Consider the following 26,760-nt stretch of genomic DNA (forward strand, 5'->3'; position numbering starts at 1 on the left):
TGATCTCAGTTATTTCAGCTGGTTTATGTTTGATCCTTTCACACCTTCACACTTCATTTTTGTCTCTGCTACTCTGTTTCTGTTTCTCTCAGGAAGCTAGGAACGATCCCATTGGGGGTAGTTTACTTAACTGTTGCGGGATTTGGCCTGTATTTTATATGGCTGTCTGGTTCTTTTATAGCTTTTCCATTTGTATTAATTTGTATTATTTTTCATTGCACAGCATTTAGATGCCTTGCAATAGGCACCTTATAAATGGAGGAAATAAATAAATATTGCAGTAGATATTTAGTAGAAAACAATGGCCTCCAAACTTTGCTCAGCTCTGATTCACATCAGCAACAGACTAGTAACCCAGGGGCCACACTTCATGGGTATGAAATGGAGCTGATTACAACTGCTTTCCATCTTGAAAATGGAAGTGCTGTCCACAGAGACTACATGTCCCAGCAAGCCATGTTTCATCTGGATGGAGCATCTGAATCAAGATAGAGCATGCAATGTTGGCATCTTTCATCTCCATGGGTAGCACCTCTATAATAAAGAATAGGATGGCTGCAGGCCACCTTGCAAAATACATGTGGGTCGCATGAGGGATAAAGTAATCAAGCATGGAGTTTCTCTAGTGATGCTGCTCATGCCAAAAGATATGTACAAACTGAGTTTAGAATCTAGTATTTAAAATCATATTGACAGCTCACAGTTGGCTGTGAAGCATTACCGGTATATCTTCTTTGCTTCCTTCTTCTTTCACCTCTGCCTCTTCAGTTTCTACCACTGTGGACTGAACAGGAGCCAGTTCTGACAACAACACAGATATGTTGATCATCTTTGGCTAATAGGCACCTTTTACTATGTGTTGCAGACACTATCCATCTTCCACAACATTAATACAAAGATCCTACATCCTTTTATTGCCGAAACACTTTACAAACCCTGGCTTATTAGTCATCACAGTACCCTGCAAACCAAATAAAGCAGTATTCCTGTCCCCAATTTACAGAGGACTGCCCTAACGAGGCGAGTCGGCTTGTTCAAAGCTGGAGAAAGAGTCAGTGTCATTGCTAGAAAGAGATTGCAGCAGTTCCGATTGTATTCAGATCACATCTCACACGACTCTGATTTGGGCTGTATCTTTTTTAGGAAACACTCAAATCATAGCTTTGTCTGCCCTACAAAAATGACTATGTTTAAACATGGCTGTGAAGGATGGCTGCGGCCCAACTATGTTAACGTAGGTCATGTGTGGACAGGAAAAAAATGTAATAACCATGTTAGAGAACCATGTCTTAGTCAAGGTATCTAGCTCTATCCAACTAACCTCCCGTTAGATCTAATAAGCCTGTCCATCCAAGCACCTATTCCTCTTCCAAACAGACTCCCACAGCCCAATCTGATTTCTGGTACAGTTTTCAACACTGGTGCAAAGACAGGAGCATAAACCCCGGAGAGCCACAAATAACTAAGATTCTCAGGGGCTCACAAGATGGTGCTGTTAGGCCTGGCAGTGCCACACTAGAAGGGCACATATCCACGGCCAGTTCTAGTCTTTCAGTTGATTCTGACAGACAGCAGTCCTCTGTTCCATTGATCAGACCAAGTTAAGAGGCAGCAGGAATGTCAGGGTCTCCTTAAAAGATTCAATTGCCCAGCGTGGAACATGAATGCAGAACTACTTGCTGGCATACTTTTTGAGACTCTGAATTACGGCATCACTCCAACTCTGTGGATGAGATTTTCAAAGCAATCTAAGTATCTCCCATTAATTTTAATGGAAGATTGTCTAATCTCCTAGTATGCTTTGAAAATCTTAGCTCCTTTTATTAGCGCACACCTGGCTTCATTGACACTGACTGCAGACTGTCTGAAATGGCAAATATACAGTTTGAGTTTTAAATAGCATTCCTCCACAAAGAAGACTGCTAGCAGAAATAAGTGCTGCTCCATTTTCTGGCCCCAGCTTTCAGCGTGCTCACTCCCACACACAGAATAAGTTACACCAGCACTCACTAAATACCCGTCTCATAAACCTACCTGCTTCCAAGCCTACTCTGGCACTCTGCCGTCTGCCTTCATCCGAGTCTCTGAGTAACAGGTTCCCATCTAAGGAGAAGTGAATGGCTAGCTGGTCCACATAACTTAATGGCTTGTATGCTCGTTCCTACAGAGGAAGAAAACAAAAAAAAATCAAATCTGGACAGATTAATGATTTTATCGGGAACAATTTTTGCCTGTAGATGTTATAGCGGATCAGGTTGTATATTGCTAAAACAGGTGCATTCGTTATTTACCCTTGTTTTCACTGCAGGTTCCAGACCAATGGAAAAATGAGACTGCTGTTTATACCTCAAGGTATTCAGGACCACAAATATACAATACAGGGAGGTGAGGTGGAGGTGGGCAGGCAGACGGGGGGGAGGGGGCAGAGACATTTCAAGGACGTTCATCCATGTTCAAATGGAGGGATTTAGGTCTAATTCAAAAGGGTCTTTCTGCTGACTTCAGTGAGCTTTCGATCAGACCCGTGAGCCAATTACGCCAGTTCTCAGTGTTCCAATTGAAACATGTGGAGTAAAAGTTGGGGGACACTTTCTCTTAGGGGGCATCCCATCACCTTTTTCCCCTTAACGCAAACACTGTCAATGGCTTTCACATCACTCATGTTCAGTTTATAGGGTAGAACAAGATCTTCCTACTACCAATACAAGAGGCTGGTATTACTATTGTACTAATATCAGAAGATAAAGCCAAATTCTCTGCCGCTTCATAGTCAGTAACAATATAGTTTTGGAACCAAAAAAACCACCCCAAGATGCATTCTTTGTTTGGGGTGTCACTGATGAACGGAAGAGATGAGAATGAAGTCTTCCATCACAACGCTGGGTTACATGGCGCTGGCAATGGTAATAGCTTCCACAACACCATCACTGCCACCAGCACACAAAATGGTTCGAACGTATTGAAAACACATACAGTGCCCGATTCTCCTGTCACTTACGCTGATGTAAAATTCATGCTCTGAAAGGCACCTTTTCTGTCCTATGGTGGAGCATGTTCCAAAGTAAGGGCATGTCATGCAGCACACCGACCTGGAGCACCCTCCAGCAGCAGGCTGCATCAGAACAGGTGCACCTGCCTCAGTTTCCCTCCTTCAGAGTCACAGTAACTCCACGCTCTCTTGCCTCAGTAACGTTCCTCTTTGGGGCCAGTTTGTTACCAAAATATGTTCAAATAATCCATAATAAGAGTCCCAAACATAGTCCACTTCTCACACCCCGTGCATATAATCCTTAAAATCCCACATCCTATAGTCCATCAATATAGCCCATAGCACACTCTAGCATCTTCCACCACACCTGGGCTCTTCTTCAGTCCTTTCCTGTCCTGTTACCAGAACAGCCACCCCAGCCCTTCCAGGGGGAGTGCAACCTCATACATCCCAGTGGGGACCCCCCCCCAGTCTCTCTGCTGGGAGTTCATCCCCACCAGGGGGGCATCCCTTACACCACCTGTTCTGTTAACCAGCCTCAATAATACCTCCCCTTGGGACCAGTTTATTACACAAACATCTATAACAAAAGTCCAAAACCATAGTCCATTTATTGACCCTTGTGCCAATAGTCCTGAAAATTCAACGTCTAGTTCGTAGATGTAGCACTTACTACACTCTGGCATCTTCCACCACACCCAGGCTCTCTTCTTTCCTTTCACCAGGACTGGCTGTCTGGCCTGAGGTGGTCAGCCAGATCTCTCTGCTGCTCTCCTGACATCAGCCTTCCCTTGGGAACCAACTACAGCTTCCTGCAGGAGCCTTCTAGACTAGAGTCTCCAGGTCTCTAGCAGCTTCACTGCCAATCTTTCACTCCCATGCAGCTCTCTCCTGCTCTTTTCCTAATGGAACCTTCCACTGTCTCAGTTTCTCCCCCATTTAAATGGCCCAAGTGTTTTCTTTTAACCCCAGTTGGGAGGCAGCTAATAAGTCACAGGTGCATTGGTCTCTAGTTTCCCCCGCAACAAGGCCCTGGCCCTCTATCAGATGCCCAAATCTACTGAGGTCAACAAGAGCAGCACACCAGCTAACCTCACCTGTTACAATGATACAAAAGACAGAAAAGTCTCTGAGGGTCTGTCTACACTGCAAGTGAAGGTCCAATTGTAGCATGAGGAGGCGCACTCACGCTAGCTTTAATCTAGCTAGCACTGGTAACTATAATGGAGAAGATGTGGTGGAACAGGCAACAGTACAAGCTAGCAACCAGAGTGCAAGCTGGCTAGGGAGCCTGGGTACATACTCCTATTGTTAAACTTGTATACCCAATTGCTTGACTACACTTGCGGTTTAATGGCAAAAATGTTCAACCTCAAATAGCCAAGCTTAGCCAATTTATTGTCTAAAGACAAAGTAGTATAATATAGAAAGGAGGTATTATACCACTCTTTCCAGGAAGTGGTTTTCTTGCAGTGTGCAGTTCACCTTACACAGATGGTGTGCTCCCAAAATCAGCTATACTGATAGCATGGTTGTTTACGAGCCAAAAGCCCTCTCTATACATCACCCAAGACTAAAATTCACCAATCAGCTTTTTACCATGTTCTTCTTGTCCCATGGTGTACATTTCTGATCTTTTGTTTTGGATTTCAAGTGCCAGGGCCCATGAAGGCCCAACACAACCTGTACTAGAATACATTGCTCATGTGTCTAGCTTTTAACAGGTTCCGTATATGCCTACCATGCTACAATCACACCTTTATAATAGAGTGTGTACTCTAAAACTCAAATCATATAGGGCTAACACATCCTAGAATTATGTTTGCTTTTTTTTTTTGCAAGCGTGTGACACTGTTGATTCATATTTAGCTTTTGATCCACTATGACCCACAGATGTCTTTCTGCAGTACTCCTTCCTAGGCAGTTATTTCCCATTTTGTACATGTGGAACTGATTGTTCCTTCCTAAGTGGAGTACGTTGCATTTGTCCTTATTGAATTTCATCCTATTTATTTCAGACCATTTCTCTAGTTTGTCCTGCTCATTTTGAATTTTAATCCTATCCTCCAAAGCACTTCCAACCCCTTCCGGGTTGATATAATTCACAAACTTAATAAGTGTACTCTGTATGCCATTATCTAAATCATTGATGAAGATATGCAACAGAACCGGACCCAGAACTGATCCCTGCAGGACCCCACTCGATATGCCCTTCCAGCTTGACTGTGAACCACTGATAACTACTCTCTAGGAACGGTTTTCCGACCAGTTATGAACTCACCTTATAGTAGCTCCAACTAGGTTGCATTTCCCTAGTTTGTTTATGAGAAGGTCATGCGAGACAGTATCAAAAGCCTATACTACATCTACCACCTCCCCCCTAGCCACAAGGTTTGTTACCCTGTCAAAGAAAGCTATTAGGTTGGTCTGACACGATTTGTTCAAACCAATGTAATAATGGTCCTTAGAGCAAACATTGCTTTATTGTGAACCAGCTGGATTATAGGTTCCAGGGAAGTCTCATAGCCCCCATTGAGCCCACTGCAGTCATTTAGAAGGTCCTGAAAGCATGAATAACTCATCCCAGGGCCACGCTCTCCTCTCTGTTACACCATAGCCACAACACTGGAGTCAGCAAAATCATGCCAATGTAATGGAGAGGAAGATGTGGCTCCATATCTGCTTCCTGTGGGTCAGATTCTCTTCTCACTCGTTAAATTCCTTTCCTTATTTAGTGTAAATACATGGCCAGATTGTCCCTGGCCCTTGTGGAATGAGGCACAGGCACAAAGAGCCTGCCCCAGCCTTTGCACTCCCTACTCAAGGGCTAGGGACAATCCAAGTACTGTAGCTGGGACACTGCAGGGACTGCTCCTTCCATGTGCCCCACGGGGTGTAATCCACCCCAAAGAGGATGGGGAGAAGGCAGGGCCGTGACTCTCGACTTCCCCTTGCAGAACCCACAGGGCTAGCTGAACATGCTGCGGGAGCAGCCGGCTCCACAATGATGCAGCATATGCATGCACGTCATACACTAGAGAGCTGAGGGAGGAACCACATTTTGTAAGGCACAATCCTTCCTGGAGCTTCCTCAGAGGTCTCTGCTGCAGGCGGGGGACTCATTTCCCCAGCTTGACCCTGAATTGGCATTGATTGCACAAAACACATTTTTGAACTCTCATATATTTCATGGGACTGGAACGTGCTATGAAGATACTGAGTTATAAGTGCCCGACTGACTGTGTAAAGAATTCTCTCTCTTCTCTGACCACTACTGAATGGAATAAATTATCACCTGAGATTAGCTGCACTAATTACGTTCTCTTTCAGAACTTGTTGAGTAACTGTCGTCTCCTACTTCTGCATAGTCAATTAGATTAATGTTTACAGACTTTTATTGCCTGCAAAACACCTTGAGGAACTGCTAGTAGTATATTGTAAATAAAGTAGATCCACACTAAAATACAAGTTACCTTGTTATAGATTAAGCTAAGCACAAATCAATAAATGGCAAAAAAAATCTCAGCCAGGAAGGTTCCCACCAGCAGCTGGATTTATAGGTCATGCAGCACTTACCTTAAAGCTGTATCGGACGATATTCTGGGGAGCATGGGGATTATTGGCTGTCAGGATGCGTGTAAATTCCTCTTTTAATTCCTTTGGAATGGGAAAATAGAACCATAAATACAAGCCCGCTCTTAAAGCTGAAACACTGACATAGAGCATAGAAAGATCTCCTTATGGTCATTTCTTCTGTGTTCCGACTGCAATGGACATCTCAGCAAACGCTTTTGCTTCCAGGAGAAACAATGGCTGTGGCAAAGTTAGTTCAGAATGTGCTAAGTTAGGGCCCCATCTTGCAACCACTACAGGGCATAATGCTTACTATGATGGGTAGTTAACTTCAAGGTTAAGGCTTAGGGTAAGTCTACACTTTGAGCTGGAACTGTCAACTCCTGCTTGAGGAGAGAAACCCGCGTTAGCTCTGATCAAGTGCACGTGCTACAAATAGAGCGTAGCTGCAGCAGTGTGAGCAGTGGAAGGGGCTAGCTGCTGGAGTACGTGCCTCGCATCTCAGATGTATACACACGCAGGGCAGCACTGCCTGTGCTACCGCAGCTTTTAGCATGCTCACTGGATCAGAGGTAATGGGGGGGTGTCTCCTCGAGCTGGAAATGACCCCTCCATCTCAAAGGGTAGGCATTCCCTTGGATTCTCTAGTGCTATTAGATATTATTTGGATTGCAGTAGCACCCAAAAAGTAGTAGGCGCTTTCCATATGCAGAAAAAGATGGACCCCGCCTTGAAGCGTGTGCAATCCAGAATGAGTCGTAAGCACTAAGCTCAGTAGCAAGTGTTTGTAGCATTGGCTTGGTTACTAACAGCACCATTTATATAGAGTAGGAGGACTGGGAGTGGGGGAGACATACATATCTTTCTTCTTTTAACTGTACGGAGATCACCATGTATAGTCTGAAGAGCCTGGGGCTGTGTCACTTTTATATGGCCCACCCTATGGAGTGGGGATTCCCCCTTTGAGCAGAGAATATCCCTGGTTCTGTGGTTCCAAGGAGCAAGGCCAGAGGACCCGCAACACAAAAGGCCCCAGAATCCTGCTGGTCCCGGGGATGCTCTGGGTTGGTTGGTGGGCTTTATGGACTGTTGCACCAGGGAAAACCCTGTCCCACCACCCCAATGGAAGAACAAGGGAGAAATCTTCTCCTCAAAGACATTTTCTCTCTTCTAGCCCATTGCCCCCAGAATGTTCCTTTAACGTATGCTCTCCCAGCTCATGCTGAGGAAGGCAATTTTGTTTTAAACTGCAGATCCGGTGCATGAAAAACTTGGTGACATGTTTGTTATAGCAGAAACTCTAGCAAAAGCAATGATTCTGGTTTTGTGTAAACAACTCATGAAAACCCCAAGTACTCTTTTACTCACAGCATCAGTCAACTCCAGTTGGTCCGGAGGTTTGATTAGAGTTTTTGCCTGTGTCCATTCATCTGCTCCCTCTCCCACTTCAGTGGATGCATCTTCATCCTAGCACGGGAGCAACAAACCCATTAAAGCACTGAGATCAGGATGGTTCCATTTGTTTCAAAAGCATTCTTTTGCCAGTTTTAGGGGAATGTGGGGAGGGAAGTTGGACAGCAGCAGATTCCAGTCTGACCTGTCCAAATGAAGCTTTGGCCAGTCTTAGCTAACACAGACCTTGTGGGCCTTGAAAGGTGCTGAGCTGCCATAGCTGCAATTGAATGTATCTAGTAGGTGCTCAGCACTTCTCAGGATCAGGCCCTTGGTTACTGTCAAAGTTGCTTGTGGTGTCTGAAGATCATTTCTTTCCCGTCTCAAAACAAGAGCAACAGTTTTTTCATTTAATCTTCATGATTTCAAAGATGAGAACTCTAGTTCTCTTGATCACATTACACCCATCTCTAAGTGAGCCATAATATAGAACATATTATATTGATGCTCTAAATTGAGACGGCTCAGTAAAAGACAAGCAGTTATTTCTGAAGTGTTGTTACATAAACTACACTTACAAATTATTTCAGATATAAAGATTTAGGGATTATATTTTAGGCAGGGTGAGGTTAACCATGTTCTTGCAAAGGTCAGCAGATTTTATACCACAGGACAAGCAGACGTCCTATCTGCATGGCCATAGCACAGAGATATGCTTTCATTGGATGTGGTGTTTGATGGTATCATTATGTTACATCGATAATAGAAATCTGATCGCTGTGGGGATTAATTTAAATTCCTTTTCATTACCAATATAATGCAGAACACCAAGTCACTGATTAAAGAGTTTAACAGCTTAGGGCAATTTTTCTCCCACGTTAACAACTGGAACGTGTAATGAGTTGAATTTAAAATAAATCAATCTTTCTTTTAAATATGGTTGTCTCACTTCTATTAAACTGAATATCTCTTAGTCCAAAGATATGCAACCTCTGGCCTGAAAGCCATGTACAGAGTCCAAGGCTCTCATTCATGCCAGGTCTCAGGCAGAGTGACTTCAATATTGATCAGAGGAATGCTGCCTGCCATACAAGGCAGCAAGGGAAGTGCTCAGCAAACTAAACAAAGTCCCTGGGATCCTGCCCCATTCCTCCGAACAGTCACAAAGATACTTCGGTGAAGAGGGAGAAAGGGAAGACCCCACAGCTCTGTTTGATACCATGAGCCAAAATATAATCACAGTGCAACATCCTGATGATGTGCTGTTTGGTTTCTGGGGTTGCTGCCTCAGTATAGGGTTTGTTATTTCTACACACCATAAGAGTACAAAGCACCATAAAATATATACATGTGCCTAGCAATGACTGATGATAACTGTAGGGTCCAATGAGCACAGACCAGACAATGTTATGTTGGCAACTTACCGTGTGCACATTCTAGTTTTCTTGGGAGGAAAGTGAAATGAAATAGGATAGATTGGGTGGAGGGTCAGGATCTCTGTCTCTCAAGAGACTGGGGTGGGAGAGAAACCTAGTTCATGATTTAATTTTACTCACATGCAGAAGTGTCTGTAGGACACTTAGTAATAAGCTTGTCAGTCACAATTTATTGTCAGTTTAATTTGGTGCTCCTTTCCAAAATGAAGTTGGTAACTTCACTGTGAGAGTTTAAGCAAAGGGACACCTTTCTCTCCTTAAAGAGCCCGAAGAGGAACAGTTAACAAGATTATGGTTTGCCATAAGTAGGTGGGAGCTGTTTACCATCAATAAAAGTGATGATAATTGTAAAACACACCTGGCCAATGCTTCAGCTGATGTAAATTAGCATGGCTTGACTGTCAGTGCATCTAGGTTGACTCACACCACCTTAGGATCTGGCCCATATTATCCAATACATACATGTTAGGCATGTATTCTGTGCATATATATATATAATGCATATTATATTAATACTATGTTGGGAAGTTATGCTAATGGAATGTATTATGTTCTTACCACAATTCTGTTCATCCATGTCAAGTATCCCCCAATACTTTGCAAAGCCAAAAGCAGCTTTGGCATTAAAAAATAGGAAGCCTGTGAAAGCCAAGATTCATGACAGGTGTGTCCTAGCACAAGCTGCGATGCTCTTCTACATGCAACTGGTTTGAAAGGTAATATCCAAAACAGAGATAGGAAAAGTACAGAACAAAAGACCCAGTTAAGGGGCTGTTACAGGCTGGTGGATTGGATTTTACTGATGTGTAAAGAGTTTTGTAACTTGTAAAATCAGACTGTATACACTACTAGCTGAAATGCATATCTTTGAAGCACACCTTCTGTGTACGGTGAACATGCTACGAGATAAGGACTGTGTCCTAGAAGGAGGGTGTGTATATCTCCTTTTCGTATTGTACTGCTTTTTCCTTAGATAATAAATTTGGTTATGTTTGGTTATTTGGTCTTTTGAACATTTATAGACACGAACTGCAACTACGGTCAAGCAACTGGCTACACTTTGTAGTCAACAACCTATATGAAAGGATAGATAGATTAGATAAAGATACTCTTCAAAGCATTTATTTGGTTGGCATTAAAAAAAATGCCAAAATTCTAAGGGCCAAAAAAAGGTAAGATATTGGTCTCTCTAATTTTTGTGGTTCTCTGTTTAACCATAAGAAACTGGGCTATGCTTTCAACTTGCTAACTATGACAGGCACTTTACTCATAGTCCTTGTCCGGAGTTGGTTTATATTTTAGAAGTTACATCACAAAACTCTTTTTAATGTTTTAGTTGTGTGGTTTACCTTAAATGTGCTTTAGTTTTAATTTCCATTTTATACTCTAATTTGGGATGTAATTCCCTTCTTGATGAGAGTCCAGAGCAATCTTCTATTGTTAAACACATTTAAATGTTACCAGTTATACCAACCTGGCCATTATTGAAATGGAATCTACTTTGCTTCTCCTGGATAAATGCAGTCACGCAGCAAGTTTGGGATTTGGGGAGAAGTTGTGACTCTTACCCGTTTTTTTGAGGTGCTTTTGATAGTCTTTGATTGCACTGGCTTAATTCCTGGTCCCATTTGCACATTTTGGCTCTAAAACAAAAACATACAAAATGTAATACCAATGGAGAAGTGAGACGATCCCACCAAGGTTTGTTACAATGATTACTAATATTTCACAGTACATTCTACAAACTGATTCAAAACTATATCTGAATCATTTCAACCCCTCCCCTCACACACACACACACTGAAAAGTAGCCATCTCTTTGCTATAACAAAGCAGCAATTTAACAGCACACAGCAACACTATGTGACAGTTCAGGACAGAAACCGAACAATTCCATATGAAACTGAAACCAAAGGGGAAATTTAACTCTGGAGAATGTAATTATGAAATTTGGCCAGGACACCAAGGCTGTTATTCCTGCTCTTGCAAAAAATATGTCATAGGATCTTCAATGGCCAACAATGTCATTTAAAAAAGCATATTGAATGTATCTAGGGAACAGCACACATCCTGTTTGGCAGGAAGATACACATGATGACTGTGGTATGAGTTTCCCATCTCTTATATCTATAATCCCATTACTTGTTAGGCTTCTAGAATAGGAATTCTGCAGACAAATCATTTTAAATGATGACACACATGGTAGCACAGACTATACTAGACCAAGATTTTCTCCTGAAACTTTCAGTGTCATTTGACCATGCCACAAAATAAGCCATGAAAGATTACCAACTCTAGCAAGGTCTCAGGGAAGTTTTTTCTGGAAAAGGGCATCTTAGAACTATAACATATGGACACATCTATGCATTCCTTTTATTCTGAAAATGGGGGGTTATGACACAGAGGCTCATTGTTGGTTCACTTCTCTTTGTCAGCAGCTCTTGTCAGGCCGGACAAACTCATTACACCTAACACATTACTGTCATAGTTCTGTCAAGAATGTTGTGTGAGATATAAAATGAAAGTGGGTGAAACACTGGTCATTAATATCATTGTGCAATGTATGTATTAACAGTAGCTGAGGAATTATGGATACTCACTGATATTATGCTTTAAAGTCTGTAATTAAACAAAGAGAGAAACAGGTTTTCTTTCAGACTAGAGGGAGGATAGTTATCCCTGTCTCTAATGGAAATTAAGCATTGTGATTCCAGAGACAATGGGTAGTTCATTTTCATCTGAGGTAAACAGGAGGAACAAATTAACATGAGAATGTGAAATCAGCATGGAGTCTGATCCCCAGAGTTTCATCCTGAATCTGGAGACAAAGGCAATAAACTGTCAGGAATAAATGGAGCAACAAAAAGACATGTTGGTTCTCCATTACTTAGGGGACAAAGAGCTCAGCACTCTTTGCATCTTTGAATGGTGGATCCCCTGCCACGTGGGTGGATGATTCTGACAGGCTGCTTTAGGTAAGAAACTCACCTTAGTCAAGGATTGTAGCCTTGTAAGTTTTAGTCACTTATACTTTTGCTTTATTTGGAACCATTTCTGTCTCTATTATTCCTGCTTACTATCTCTTAGATCTCAGTTCTTGGGTTAATAAACTTCTCTTTGTTTTATCATAAGTATATCTCAGTGCTGTTATAATAAGCAAAGAGTGAAATCCTTGTTAAATCAAGGAAGCTGGTGGAGACACTTCTGGAGAGTGTGGGAACTGAAGCACACCAAGGGTTAACAAAGTTAGAATTGGTGGAATCATGAGGAATCTGTGGGGCTGGGAAACAAACTAGAGTTGCTGGGAGTTGTCATTCATTTTAGCACCTGTGGATCTCTTTTATGATGAGGCAGAGGGTAACATGTTGATTGACAGTTCTGGACACCTTAAGAAAGCGTGACAGGCATTTACACACTGGTTTAATCAGTGACAACTCAACAACTTTAAACAATCGAATTCCAAAAAATAACTGTATTGACTCCATTATGTGCAAAGGGGCCGAGTTATGATTGATGTGACACCTTAACTTTCAATTTCCTAGCTTTGGTATGGTTAAGACCTTAACCATAACATTTCACTTAACAGAATATTTTGCATTTAATTTTAAATTGCTGGGATAATGTTATTTTAAAAATCCCAAAGTACCAATATCTGACTTTGCTTCTTAGCATGCCTGCCAAAGGAGTGGCAGGCAGATACAAAAGAACTTTGCAAGTTTCTTCAGAAGACCCAGATAACATTCTAATAATAATAATATCTTGCACTCACATGGCACATAGCACCTTTCACCTGACAATCACCCAGTGCTTCAGAAAATATTAACTGGGCCTCATCATACCCCATGACATAGGAATTGTTATTATCCACTTCACATATGGAGAGAACATTGAAAGATTAAGAGATTTCCCAAAGGTCACACACTGACTTAGTAGCAGAGCAGAGAAAAGACCCCAGGAATCCTGGCTCCTAGACCTCTACTCATTAGACAACACTACTCTTCTATACTGTTTCAATCCAGCAGCAGTAGCTGATGTAGCCATTCTATGTTAAAAAGAACATGCTAAATGTTAATTTACTCTGATTTAAGCAACAAAATTTAAAACATTTCCAGAGCACAATTTAATTTAGACCCAATTCAAAATCAACTAACTTTAAATAGGAAACAAAGCCTACTTACCATTCCCCCTGTAAATGAGTCTATCAATGCATTTATCTGGCAATAAAGGCATTGACAAGGCAATTTGAAGGTAATTGTTTTTGGCAGTTGTGGCATATTTCAATTAACACAGCATAAAGAGCAATCAATGAAAAAAAAGTCTAACTATATTAAAAATGAAAAGCGATGCTGAAGAAAAGCAAGAATCCAACTTCATCAGAAGCAAAAAGAAATGGAAGCAAACACTATCCCCACCCTACTCCCTCCTAGACACGATTCCCCAGGTACTGAAGGATTGCAAGGACAGCCAGTGATCCTACATGTCACTTGGCAGAATTAGAGATGATATAGCAGCACAAACTCCCTTTGAAACCCACAGCCTTTTGCTAACTGCACTATGCCTATGTCAACCATTAACTTTTTAAAATACACTGTCATTAGCTCCTTAGTGTTATTCTCCCACGCTCACCTCCAAGCCTTTTTCTATGATGTTCTCTACCCCTCAATTTCTCTTCCTGTCCTAGTCTGCTATGCTTCCCCTCCATTCGGTCTGTCCTTAACACTTCTTCCAGGAAGCTTATAAACTCTCCCAACAAGGAACCAGATTCCGATAGCCTTACTCATCTAGGGCAGCACATTGATTCATGAGTAGTCCCATTGAGCCAATTAGACTATTCATAGACTAAGGTACTATTGTGAGTGAGGGTATCACAAGCTGACCCAAAGAAGCATGAGAAAAAATAAAATCCCAAAACAGAAGTGGAACAAGAAGAAGGGAGGACAATGTAACTGCACAAGTGCTTTGCCTCTGGGGGAATTCCTTCTCCCTCATTCTTTCTTTGTGTGTGTTGCCAACACAGCTCATCCCCACCTACCTATGCTCTCTCAGACAGTATCAAGATGTCTGTACCCAGCTTGGTTCAGCAAATGATGTCAGTCTTTCTGGCCCATTTAAAAACATTTCCAACCAAGCACCTCCATGCTTTCTCCCATGCTGTGCCTCATACATGAGAGGAGTGCTATGTAAATATCTTCCACGCCGTCACACTGTCGACCTTCGTCTCCTTCCTTCAAATTCTTCTTTGCTGTTATGCCTACAAAAAGCTCACCAATGGTTAGGCAGCTGGTGTTAGTCACCACGGCTCATAATGCTGAATAGTATGGTCCCATTGTTCCCCCACCCGTCTGTTTGCGGTATCTATAATTTTATACTTACATTGTACGTTTCTTTAGGGAAGAGACCATCTCTTTGTTATATGTTTGTACATCAAGTGTTTGGCACAAACAGTACCTGGCTGTGACAGATATTGCATGAAGTTACTCCATCTTTGGCAGATCATATTGTATTAAGTATAGAATGGTTTGTGTATCATTGTGGGCCAGGGACTGTACGCACTCCAAGGCGGGAAGGTTACCACAGCTCCTCCAGGAAGTGAAATCAGTAGGGGATGACTCAGGCAAATCATTCAGGTTCTAACACCTCCCAAGAGGTACCACCTCCTAGGAAGGCTTCCATATTTTGGCTCAAACTGGATTCTCCAATAATAACAGACAAAGAAATGACTTTGGGATAAATACCCCAAGCTTAAACTGATTTGGGAACTTTATTCTGATTCCTGATCTAAAGACTGATATGAACTTGCAACCCACAGGGAAAGCTCAGTGGCGGGGTTTGAAGGACCCACACCTACCAGAACCCTATGCTGGAGTTGGGGGGCTGATCTTTGGTAAGCTTTTCAGCATGCATGTGGGTTCTTTTATTGTTTTAGATGCTTTCTCTGTATTGCTGTTACCTTAAGAATAAATGTGCTTGCTTAGAAGGAGCTGGGTAGTAACTTGTAACTGCTAATCATAGCGCTTGGAGAGACAGCAAAGCACAGGACCTGGCCTTTTAGGCAGACTGGCTTGCTGAGGAAATCACAGTGTAAATCAGGGAGGTGTGCAGCCTTAAAACACCCGGTCAGAAAGGAGTGAGATGTGGGTCTCCACCCAAGAGAAGTGACAGCTGGGAGCTGAAAATATTGAAGTGGATGACCTCAGGCAACCACAGAGGGTGAATACAGGTGCAGTCAACCTGAAATTATGACACTGGCCTCTAAGTGCTATCATAATAGAAATAATAAGTATTATACAATAATGTTATTCTGATTGTAAGATACTCACTCATAGCAAGGAACTTGCCTTCATACTTGCCTGTAAAGTTCCAAGCATACTTTTGTTGCTATATAAATAATAATCATCATAATTACTAATAGTTAAATAAAGAACAAATTATTAATAATAATAGTAAAACAGAGAACAATAAGGAACTTTCTGATTAGAACAAAATGGCATTGTTGCCTGGGAACAATAAATGCCTTGGGGGACTGGTAAAGATATAGAGAGCTTCTAACATCTAGGTCATCATATCCAATTCAGGCTAGGGTAGGAGATGCTCCAATAGTATAGAGATAGATACCAATATAAAAAGCTATATAAATAGAAAATCAGATATCTCTTCATATCCTGTATGAAATGCGTTGATGGACCCAGTACAGCCCAAACAAACAGGAGTCGATCTCATAAAACCATCACTTCAGCTAGTGCTCCCATATTGTTAGTCACCTAAGCGAGGCCAAGGATTAAATGGGTTACGGAAACTGAATTTCCCACTGCCCACTTAGAGGTGGTCCCTTCTAGGGGGCATTGAAGCTCATAAAATCATAGGACTGGAAGGACCTTGAGAGATCTTCTAATCCAGTCCCCTGCACACATGGCAGGATTAAGCATTATCTAGACCATCCCTGACAGGTGTTTGTCTAACCTGCTTTTAAAAATCTCCGGTGATGGAGATTCCACAGCCTCCCTGGGCAATTTGTTCCAGTGCTTAACTACCCTGACAGTTTGGAAGCTTTTCCTAATGTGCAACCTAAATCTCCCTTGCTGCATATAAGCCCATTGTTTCTTGTCCTATCCTCAGTGGTTAAGGAGAACAATTTTTCTCTCTCCTCCTTGTAACAACCTTTTATGTACTTGAAAGCGGTTATCATGTCTCCCCCTCAGTCTTCTCTTCTCCAGATTAAACAAACACATTTTTTTTCAATCTTCCCTCAGAGGTCATGTTTTCTAGACCTTTAATCATTTTTGTTGCTTTTCTCTGGACTCTTTCAAATTTGTCACATCTTTCCTGAATGTGGTGCCCAGAACTGGACACAATACTCCAGTTGAAATCAAATCAGTGTGGAGTAGAGTGGAAGAATTACTTCTCATGCCTTGCTTATAACACCCCTGCTAATACATCTCAGAATGCTGTTTACTTTTTTTGCAACAGTGTTACACTGTTCACTCATTTAGCTTGTAATCCACTATGACCCCCAGATCCCTTTCTGCAGTACTCCTTTCTAGGGAGTCATTTCCCATTTTGTATGTGTGCAACTGATTGTTCCTTCCTAAGTGGAGTACTCTGCATTTGTTCTTATTGAATTTCATTCTATTTACTGCAGACCATTTCTCCAGTTTGTCCAGATCATTTTGAATTTTAATCCTATCCTCCAAAGCACTTGCAACCCCTCCCGGCTTTGTATCATCCACAAACATTATAAATGTATTCTCTATGCCATTATCTAAATCATTGATGAAGATATTGAACAGAACCTGACCCAGAACTGATCCCTGAGAGAGGAAATGAATTCCACTGAGGAATAAAACATGTGGATGTAGCAAGTACAGCTGATTTGCTATTCATGCTGTACCTGTTCTGTGGCAAGAGGCAGGACTTCAATCTCTAAGCTGCTGGTGTGGCGCAAAATCCACTCTCAAAAGTTTCAAATATAACAACACTAAAAAGAATGTTACAGAGTCAGATAGGCTATTGAAATGTTGAGAACCAAACATTCTGTATAAATCTGACCCGGCAGCCTGCTCAGACCTATGCAAACCTTTTATTAATTGTTTAAAATACAAAAGCAACACCAGAAAGCACTAGCAATTATAATGGATTGAACATTCCCAAACTGGCCTTGAGGGGAGAGGGCCTGATTTAGACCCTGATCTTCCACAGACATACCCAGGAGTCTATTCACATGCATAAGACTTTGCAGGATAGGGGCCAAAATGATTGACAGGACTTTTCCATCTCTAATTTCTAGGATAGGAGGTTATTTTTACTTGTGTTACAGTAGCACCTAGGAACCCCACCTGAAATCAGGGCCTCATTGTGACAGGTGCTGTATACACACAGCAAGACAGTCTCTGCCTTAATGATCTTACAGTCTAAGTGGTCAAGACAGGTGAAGGATGGGAAAAAGACACTGAAAAGTGAATTTTACTGACGAATAAAACATCACTTTTAATACTCCCAAAAGAAGTTAACTCACCATTAGATGCAAAAAGCTGCAAAATTAGGTCTTTCAATGGAGGCTCTTTTTCACTGCTACTCCTTCATTGCTAGCCCTGCACTTCCAACTGCACAGTTTTTATGTACAGTATTTCATAGAATCATAGAAGTGTAGGCCTGGAAGGGACCGCAGTAGGTCATCTAGTCCAGTCCCCTGCGCTGAAAGCAGGACTAAGTAATAACTAAACTATTCCTGACAAGTGTTTGTCTAAACTGTTCTTAAAAACTTCTAGTGATGGGGATTCCACAAGCTCTCTAGGCAATTTGTTCCAGTGCTTAACAACCCTGACAGTTAGGAAGTTCTCCTAATGTCTAACCTAAACTGCCCTTTCTGCAATTTTAGCCCATTGCTTCTTGGCCCATCCTCAGTGGTTAAGGAGAACAAATTTTTCTCGCTCCTCCTTGTAACAACCTTTTATGTACCTGAAAGCTGTTATGTCCCCACCTCAGTATTCCCTTCTCTATACTACACAAACCCAATTTTTAAAATCTTTCCTCACAGGCCATGTAATCATTTGTGTTGCTCTTCTTTGGACTTTCTCCAATATGTCCACATCTTTCCTGAAATGTGGCGCCCAGAACTGGACACAATACTCCAACTGAGGCCTTATCAGTGCAGAGTATAGTGAAAGCATTACTAGCAGCTCCTGCTAATACATCCCAGAATGATGTTTGGTTTTTTGCAAACAGTTCACTCATATTTAGCATTTAAGCCCCTATCACCCCCAAATCCCTCTCTGCAGTACTCCTTCCTAGGCAGTCATTTCCCATTTTGTATGTGTGTAATTGACTGTTCTTCCTAAGTGGAATTCCTAAGTGGAATTTGTCCTTACTGAATTTCTTCCTATTTACTTCAGACCATTTCTGCAGTTTGTCCAGATCATTTTTAATTTTAATCCTGTTTTCCAAGTCACTTGCAACTCCTCCCAGCTTGGTATCATCCGCAAACTTTACAAGTGTATTCTCTGTGCCGTTATCTAAATCATTTATGAAGATATTGAATAGAACTAGAAACAGGACTGATCCCTGAAGGACTCCATTCAATACCACTACCAGTTTGACTGTGAACCACTGATAACTAGTCTCTGGGAATGGTTTTCTAACTAGTTATGCACCCACCTTATAGTAGCTCCATCTAGGCCAACTGTTCCCAACCTGGGGGGCAGGACCCTCTTGGGGGTACGCCAAATATTCCAGGGGGTCCATGAGGCTTCAGTGATATTGAGGTCATTTAGCCCCCCAAGCTCCACGCCGATACCGGGCATAGCAGCCTCACGTGCCGCATCGGTTGGAGTGGAGGAGCAGCCACACATCCCCAATTAGGTGCCCGGCCAGAGAGAAGCAGTCCCGCACCGATGGGGGCCTGGAGCACCCCTAGCCAAGCCGCCAGGCCCACATCCATTACTCTCGGTCCTTGGGAAGAGGTGGGGCCACATGGGGCATGCGGTGGCATCTGTGCCAGGGAAGACTTAGCTTCTTACTCAGGTAAGAGTAATTTATTATTATTATTATTATGTAATTTAGTATTATTATTATTATTATCATTATGTGTGTTTATAGGGGTTATATGTGTTTATGGCTGGTGAGGGCGTGTGTTTTACCTAGTGTTAAACTAGTGGGGCTTTCACTAAAAAAGGCTATATTTCCCCAGTTTATGAGGGCATTCAAGACAGCATCAAAAGGCTTACTAAAATCAAGATGTGGTATGTATCTAAATCAAATATGTCTAAACTGATTTTTTTTTAATTGTTGTTATCTCCCTATTTTGTGTTTGCCCTCTGAAACACCTGGCACTGGCTACTGTTGGAAGACAGGATACTGAGCTAGGTGGCCCATTGGTCTGACCCAGTATGTTCTTATGTTTTGTTTATAAACTGTTTTTCTCCCTTTGCAGATCACCTCTAAGTTCTTGGTGGTGGTGGTGGGCAGGTGATTTGCTGTGTCCTAGAAAGCAGAGATCTGCTCACAGGAGCAGCATTCACCCAAAACCCAACACTGACTCGCAGCTCACAGGGAAGGAGGCAGCTGCAGAGACCTTTTGAAAAGAAAAGTGTCTACCCTTCACATTTGTGATGAAATCCTGCCCTGACTGTCCAAGCGAGGGGGCACAGGGATGCCACTGAGTGCCCCGTGCCCTCAGCCAGGGCAGGACTCCTCACAGTAGCCTTTGCTGGTGGCTGAACCTCGCTGTTACTCAGAGCAGAGCACTGCTTAACTCAGACTAGTTCTTGCTGACCACAGCATAGACACTAGATATACCCTAATCTGTAGACCACATCCCCTCAGAAACATTGCTAAGCCTTGAGCAGGGCAAAGTTCCCCCCTGTGCCCAAGGCTGGATTGCATGGGGTTGCAGCTCCAGCCTAAAATACCAGGGAACTTGGAGTGAGGCTTAGATGGAGTGGTCACTGACAAGAGAGCACTGCCAGCCACTCTAACCACGTTTTGTAATGGCTGGAAATTGCTCACAAACGAATAAAACACCCATCACAGGCAATGTCAGACCCCACCTTTCTTTGGGATCATTATAAGACATGCCTGCACTCTCTCCTGCCCACCACCAACCCCACTCCTTCACAAGCACCAGGTGAGCAGACTTCACAGTCTAGCAGTCCAAATGCTCCTGCTAAATTTACTTTATCTTCCAGAGCACAGACACTATCATTCCTGCTTTCCCTGGAGCAGAGCACAAAGGTTATCATATAATCTGACATAACAGATGAAGAAAGTCATTGGAGGATTTCGGCAGGGAGGCAGGATAGTCAGTTAAAGGGAGCTGAGGTTGACATTTCAGCAAAGCCATCTAGTTATTTCCTGCTAGAGTCTTATTCTTGTTTTGAATGTCAGCAACCTCCACAGTAAAGGGCTGCGTGGTACGATGAGCGTTGTAATACTGCACAGAAGTAAAGCAAAGGGAAGCAAGGCCACTTCTGGTTTTCTCTGCAGCAGACATCAGTTTATACGCATAGGGATGCCAATTTAACAGCTATTTGCCAAGAAGGTTTTTTAAATCTATTCTATGAGAAACACTAACCGAAGTGTTCATTTTACATGACAAGAATGGCTTAATGCGCCTTTCGGGCCAACAGGCACTTCTGCAGGGAACAAAAAAAAACCTGTTTGATTGCTCTTTGTGTTGTATGGAAAAACCCTCTCAGTTTCTCGTTGACAATTTACTTGGCTAGAAAAGAAAAATCACTTACACGTCAATGGGCACAAGCCTGTGCTTCTAGGGTAATGAGAAACGTCTTGCTGTCCAAACTCATAAGCCTACATTGGGAAAATTACCTGTAGCTGACATTGGGTGTTTACAACAAGTGCAGCTAAATATAGTTTAACTATAAGTGTGGACAAAGAAAAATGGTGTCTCGCACCAGTTAAGAAACTGCTTTAATCCTGCTTTTAATCAGGGTCAGTCCATCCGCATGCATATTTGTCAGCAATGGGTGCATTTCACAGTAAAGACAAAGCTATGGGATGCTAGAACCATAAAGTTCAGAGGTTTCTAGATCTGGCAAAGGTCACACCAGTGTGTCTGTTACTATCTTATCAATGACAATCTGGACCCATTTTTTCCATAGTATTTAAAATTATTTGATTTCCCTTTTTTAAAATCAACTTTGGTTCCATTCCCAGTTCTGCCACTGACTTGTTATGCATCCTTGAGCAAGCCCCAAGGTCAAAATTTTCAAAAGTGTGCTCTAATTTTGGGTCTCACTTGAGAAGCTTAGGGCCTGATTTCCAGAGATGCTGTGTGCCTGACACTCCTGCTCACTTCATTTAGGATCGTGAAGATGTTGACATTAACCTTTTTGTGCTTCTCTGTTCCCATCTGTAAAATGAATCCAATATCATCCACTGTACCTCACAGGGCTGTTCTGAGGCTTAACTCTTTGTACGGCACTTTGAGATCCTCTGATGAGAGTACAGAAGTATAAAGTATTTTTTATTATTATTAACAAAAGTGCATCTTGAACACACTGATGCACACACCCCTATTAAAGAATACACATACAAGGAGGATGGCCTAAAGGCACTTTTAATTTGGACTCAGATCTAGTCAAATGGTTCACATGGAAGCCCATTGCTTGTATGCCTGATGGCAAACCAGGTACTGAAATCACAATCCAATCCAAGGGAGTGGAGAAGTCCTTCCAGAGCTGGAGACTCAAGGAGAAGGTGACAGAAGAGAAGTCAGAGGCAGCAGAAAAAAACTGGACATTGATGTTAAAGTTGGAGTCATCAGGATGAGGAGATAAAAGGAGAGGAAGAGCCAGGCACCAAAGTCAGAGAAAGAAGGCAGAGGCAGGATGAGGCCAGAGGGGTGGTAGATAACTGCCACCTGGAGAGAGAGAGAGAAGAGTTGGTCATGTGCCTTTTGTAAGGTGGAGCAGATGTGGGAGAATGAAGGAGGGCCTGGAAATGACGTGAGAGGAGGAGGAAGATGATGAGGGGGGTTCATCTGAGCTGGGAAATGGGCCCAAAAGAAAAGTGTAACAAGGACAGGGTGGTCAAAGATGAAAAATCGCAGGGTTAAGGTGATAGGGAGAACATAGAGTTTCTGAGATGCAGGAATAGTGGTGAGTTTTCAGGAGAAGTGACGGCCACAGGGAGGCAGCAGATGGAATGACGACACACAACATCAGGAGGCAGGACTACAGGTTAGCAGGTAGCCTTGCTTTCTGGTTAAGGGGACAAAAGTGGATTTGGAGACTCAGGACCTTGGCCATTTGTGTTCAAGAGAAATTCATTGACAAGAACTGGGAATTAGACTTGACCCGCCACCCCATTTCACATAGGCCACCAGTCATCAGCTAGTAATAAATGTGGGCCCTGTTACCGCAGTGAGTTCTGTATAGGCATAGGTGTTCACCCACATAGAGTTCACTGCAGAACCATGGCCCTAGTCACTGCTGACATAAGCCGGATTTCAGCCATCAGACTAGAAGATTTCTGGATTCCAGAACCAGTCACCTGAGCCATCCAGCTCCCCCACAACAAGGATATACTAGTAGACAGAAACATGAGCAAGGGTCATAAGCATCACCATCTGCAGGAGAGACTAATGGAGGTGCTACTGAAGACATCATAAAAACCAGAAGAGCTTAAGCAGTTTAAGATAGCCAAGAAGCCCAAGATAAAATGAATTTCACTGCAGTACATTTCCTAGGCTTTTCTAATACACTATGAATCTAAAACTGTACTTTTCAAAGCATTTAAAACAATGACAATATTATGACACTGGCAGACAAGGTGCCAGCTCATGCAAAGGTCCCCAGGCCTCAATTAAGAACTGACAAATACATTGCTGAGATTACTCTGGCTCATCTCTGTGTTAGTGTTGTTAAAATAGATATTAGAATTACGAATGTGTTTAGACTTTATGAAATGCTTGTAAGTTGCTACCTGCATTAATCTCATTTATAACAGCTGTTATACCTATATTATACCTATATATATGATACCTATATTATACGGTAATATTGAGGGTTCGCATTGTAAACTTCCATTATTGTGTAAATCACCAGACAGAAAAGAGACATTAATTAGTGTGAAAGGCTGGTCTACAACAGAAGGTGTTATGTCCTGCCAGATAAGGAGGGCCCATCGACATCAAACTGACCAGAGTGGAACATAAATGAGGAGAAAAGACTTTGTTGTTTACTCTCCCCTGTCCCATGAAGAAGAGTCTTGCAAATGAATTCCTCCCATCAGCTGAGTTTGCAGCTCAAAGTAGAAGGGAGGGAAGGGGATAAAAACCGGTAACAAGGAGGAATTGTATCTTTATGCTGCTTGGACTCTGGGGATCAAGGATCATTAGGCATAAGCAAAAAATCCCCAGTGCTGAGCCTGGGTTAGCCCTAAAGGTTATATAGACCTTGCTTATTATAGAAGCTTCTATTTTTTTTTTTTAACTTAAGATTGGAACTCATTTGTCTATATATATGTTTACCTGCTTTAACCTTGTAAATAACTCTCATTTCCATTTCCTATTAATAAATCTGTATATCTAGTTTATTATAGGATTGACTACAAGCATTGTATTCGGTGTGAGATCTAAAGTGCATCTGACCTGGGGTAAGAGACTGGCCATCGGGACTGGTCCTTCGGGTGGCAAGACAGATCGGAGTACCCAAAGGGACTCTCTTTGACTCTTATGTCTAGGTTATTAGAGTGTCTGAGGAGATTAAACTTGATAATTGGTTGGTGCAGTATAAGTATACAACTCACAACCAATTTGGGGTTTGTGCCCTGGTTCTTAAATCTGCCGAGATTGATACACATGCTCTTAAAACACTGCAGACAGCTTGAGAAATATTTATTAGCATAACTAAAGTGTTAGAAATGATTGAAACTATTTAAATAGCAACTGTAAAAACAAAAGGAATGTAGTCAACTTTAAAGCCAGCATTTTAACCCAGGTTTTGAAAAGTATAGTTCATGTTATTCTTAATTTAGGACTTGCTAATTACTAGTTGCAATATTGGGTGTATTAGAAATGTCATAAATAGATACTGCTTCTTATCCACAACCCAGGAAATTCCAGTTATTATTATTATTAATCTGTAGAACCATAGCAACCCCAGTCACAGAGCAGGCCCCCATTGAGCTAGGAGCTGTTTAAACACAGAACAAAAAGAAAGGCCCTGCTCCAAAGAGCTTCCAATCTAAGTATAAGACAAAAAGAGACAATAGATGGATAGAGACACACGAAACAACAGGAGAATACAAGGGATCAATGAGATAATACCAGTCAACATGACAGACTGTGGTCTCAGCACAGCTGCTTAACCATTGTCCAGTTTTCTTTAGGCTTTACAGCAGAGGAGAGTTTTGAGGAGGGTTTTGAAGGAGGAGAATGAGTTAGTTTTGCAGATGCTTAGGGGGAGTTTTCTTCTAAGCCTGAGGGGCAGCATAGGAGGAAGCATGAAGGTGCTTGTGTAAGCAATGGAGGCTTCTATAACATGTCACACTGGAGGCAGAGGCAAAGCTCCCATTGACTTCAACGATGCAGGTGCTGGTTCTTAAGTCCCAATCTGGAACATCCAGCATGTGGGCAGATCTCTCTGCTTCCATGGAGCCCCAGAGAAGTCAAGGCAGCTCCATAAGGGCTCAGAGTCAACTACTGAATTGGGGCTTTAGACTATAAATTCCTCAGGCCAGAACTGTCTTTGGTCTCAGATCTCCAAATGGATTTATGCTGATAGACCCTTGAAGCTTGGGGATCTGGTTTGTACAGCACTGGATATATAGTCAGCAATTAATAAGAACTATATTATATTACTTTTACTCATCTTGAGAAGCGCCTTGCTCCAGATAATAGTCCCATTGAAAACCAATGCAACCCATGCAAAAACCAGTAGTGTGGAACAAACTAGAGATGGTTTTCCCTGAATCAGTAAATGATGGGAGTGTGACAGGGTGATCTGGTGTTTTGGAAGGTCTATAGTTTAGGGGAGTCTATAAAACTCATTATGTATAATGTGGTATGATTAAGTGAGCAAATGTGATACAAATGGAGTATAAAACACTATCTTGTTTCATCTTTTTTCTCTCTTTACTTTAGAGAGACAAGGTAAGTAAAGTCTTTTATTAAGCCAATTTTATTGGTGAGAGAGACAAGCTTTTGAGCTTACACAGATCCCTTCTTCAGGTCTGGGAAAGGTACCCAGAGCGTCACAGCTAAATACAAGATAGAACAGATTATTTGGCATAAGTAGTTAACACATATTTCAAGGGATCATTCAAGCTGAAGTGGCCTGATAACAACTCTCCAGTAATAAGCAGGAAAGGAAGAGAGGATGGAAAAAAGACAGCTTGGCGGGGCATTGATAGTGAGTTACAGATTGTTGTAATAAGCCATAAATCCAGTGTCTCTATTCAGTCCATGATTTTTAGTGTCTAGCAAAGTTATGAATTTCAGCTCCCAGGCTCATCGTTTGAAGATGTCATGCAGATTTCCTTTGAGAACCAGGACTGAGAGGTCAGCTACAGAGGCGATAGCTTTGTGAAAAGTGTTCACCCCAGGTGATATCATGTATTTGTCGTCTTTTGTCATTTTTCTGTGCGAATTCATTCAAGAGCCTAATGATAGTCTCTACTTTGTCTGTCGATGCTGCGGAGTTTATTTGAATTCCTTTCTCGCTCTCTTTTGGGAATCAAATAAGCATTAGAGATTCTTGACAGCTGGGCATCAGTTGAGTTGTCTTATCACTAATTGGCCAGAAAAGATAGAAGCTAAGGCCCAGATCCTTAAAGGTATTTAGGCTCCTAACTTCTATTGTCCAGGTTTAATACCCAACAAGCCTCACCTGGCCTCTAAAGAAAGCAGAATGTTTGGCTCAGTGGCGTACTGTGGGTCTCTGGTGACTGGGGGCCAATACTTACATTTGCGCCCCTCCCGTTGGTGGCAGCTCCCCGCCGCACCCACTGCCCTCCCAGTGCCGAGAGGCTGGGAGACGGCAGGTGGAGGGGCTGAGTCAGAGCAGCCACTGGGGATGTCAGCGAGAGGCAGCTCTTCCAAGGAGAGGCCGACCAGTGCCCCCCCTCAGGCCGGTGCTGAGGGGCATGGCCCTGCTGCCCCTCCACAGTATGCCACTGGCAGGGCTAATCAGTACCAGAGAGGAAGCAGATAAAAACAGCTCTTCCCCCTCCCGCACCTCACCCCCGGAGGATGACAGTTCAAATGCTAGAGAGACAAGGTGGATGAGGTAATATCTTTGATTGGACTGACTTCTGTTGGTGAGAGAGACAAATATGGGCAGCATGTGATGCCCCCTTTAGGGAGGTTGGGGGTGGGGGACTCCTGCTGGGCCCCCCCCCTACCCCCGAGGCCTC

At 42.5% G+C, this 26,760-nt stretch overlaps 1 protein-coding gene across 1 annotated transcript in view; it reads right to left on the reverse strand.

The window, feature by feature from the left end:
- Nucleotides 1-26,760, reverse strand: part of DNAI1 (dynein axonemal intermediate chain 1) — a 245,842-nt gene that overhangs the window by 216,236 nt on the left and 2,846 nt on the right. The window contains exons 2-6 of the mRNA XM_067530888.1: nucleotides 10,959-11,033; nucleotides 7,931-8,029; nucleotides 6,566-6,646; nucleotides 2,035-2,161; nucleotides 722-801 (exon numbers count right to left, since the gene is read on the reverse strand). Coding sequence (XP_067386989.1) covers nucleotides 722-801; nucleotides 2,035-2,161; nucleotides 6,566-6,646; nucleotides 7,931-8,029; nucleotides 10,959-11,033 — 462 coding nt within the window. The remainder of the gene's footprint in view (nucleotides 1-721; nucleotides 802-2,034; nucleotides 2,162-6,565; nucleotides 6,647-7,930; nucleotides 8,030-10,958; nucleotides 11,034-26,760) is intronic.

Source organism: Emydura macquarii, unplaced genomic scaffold, assembly GCF_026122565.2.
Source record: "Emydura macquarii macquarii isolate MOO-44397 ecotype Brisbane River unplaced genomic scaffold, CSIRO-AGI_Emac_v2 contig_3114, whole genome shotgun sequence".
NCBI classification, from domain to species: Eukaryota; Metazoa; Chordata; order Testudines; family Chelidae; genus Emydura; species Emydura macquarii.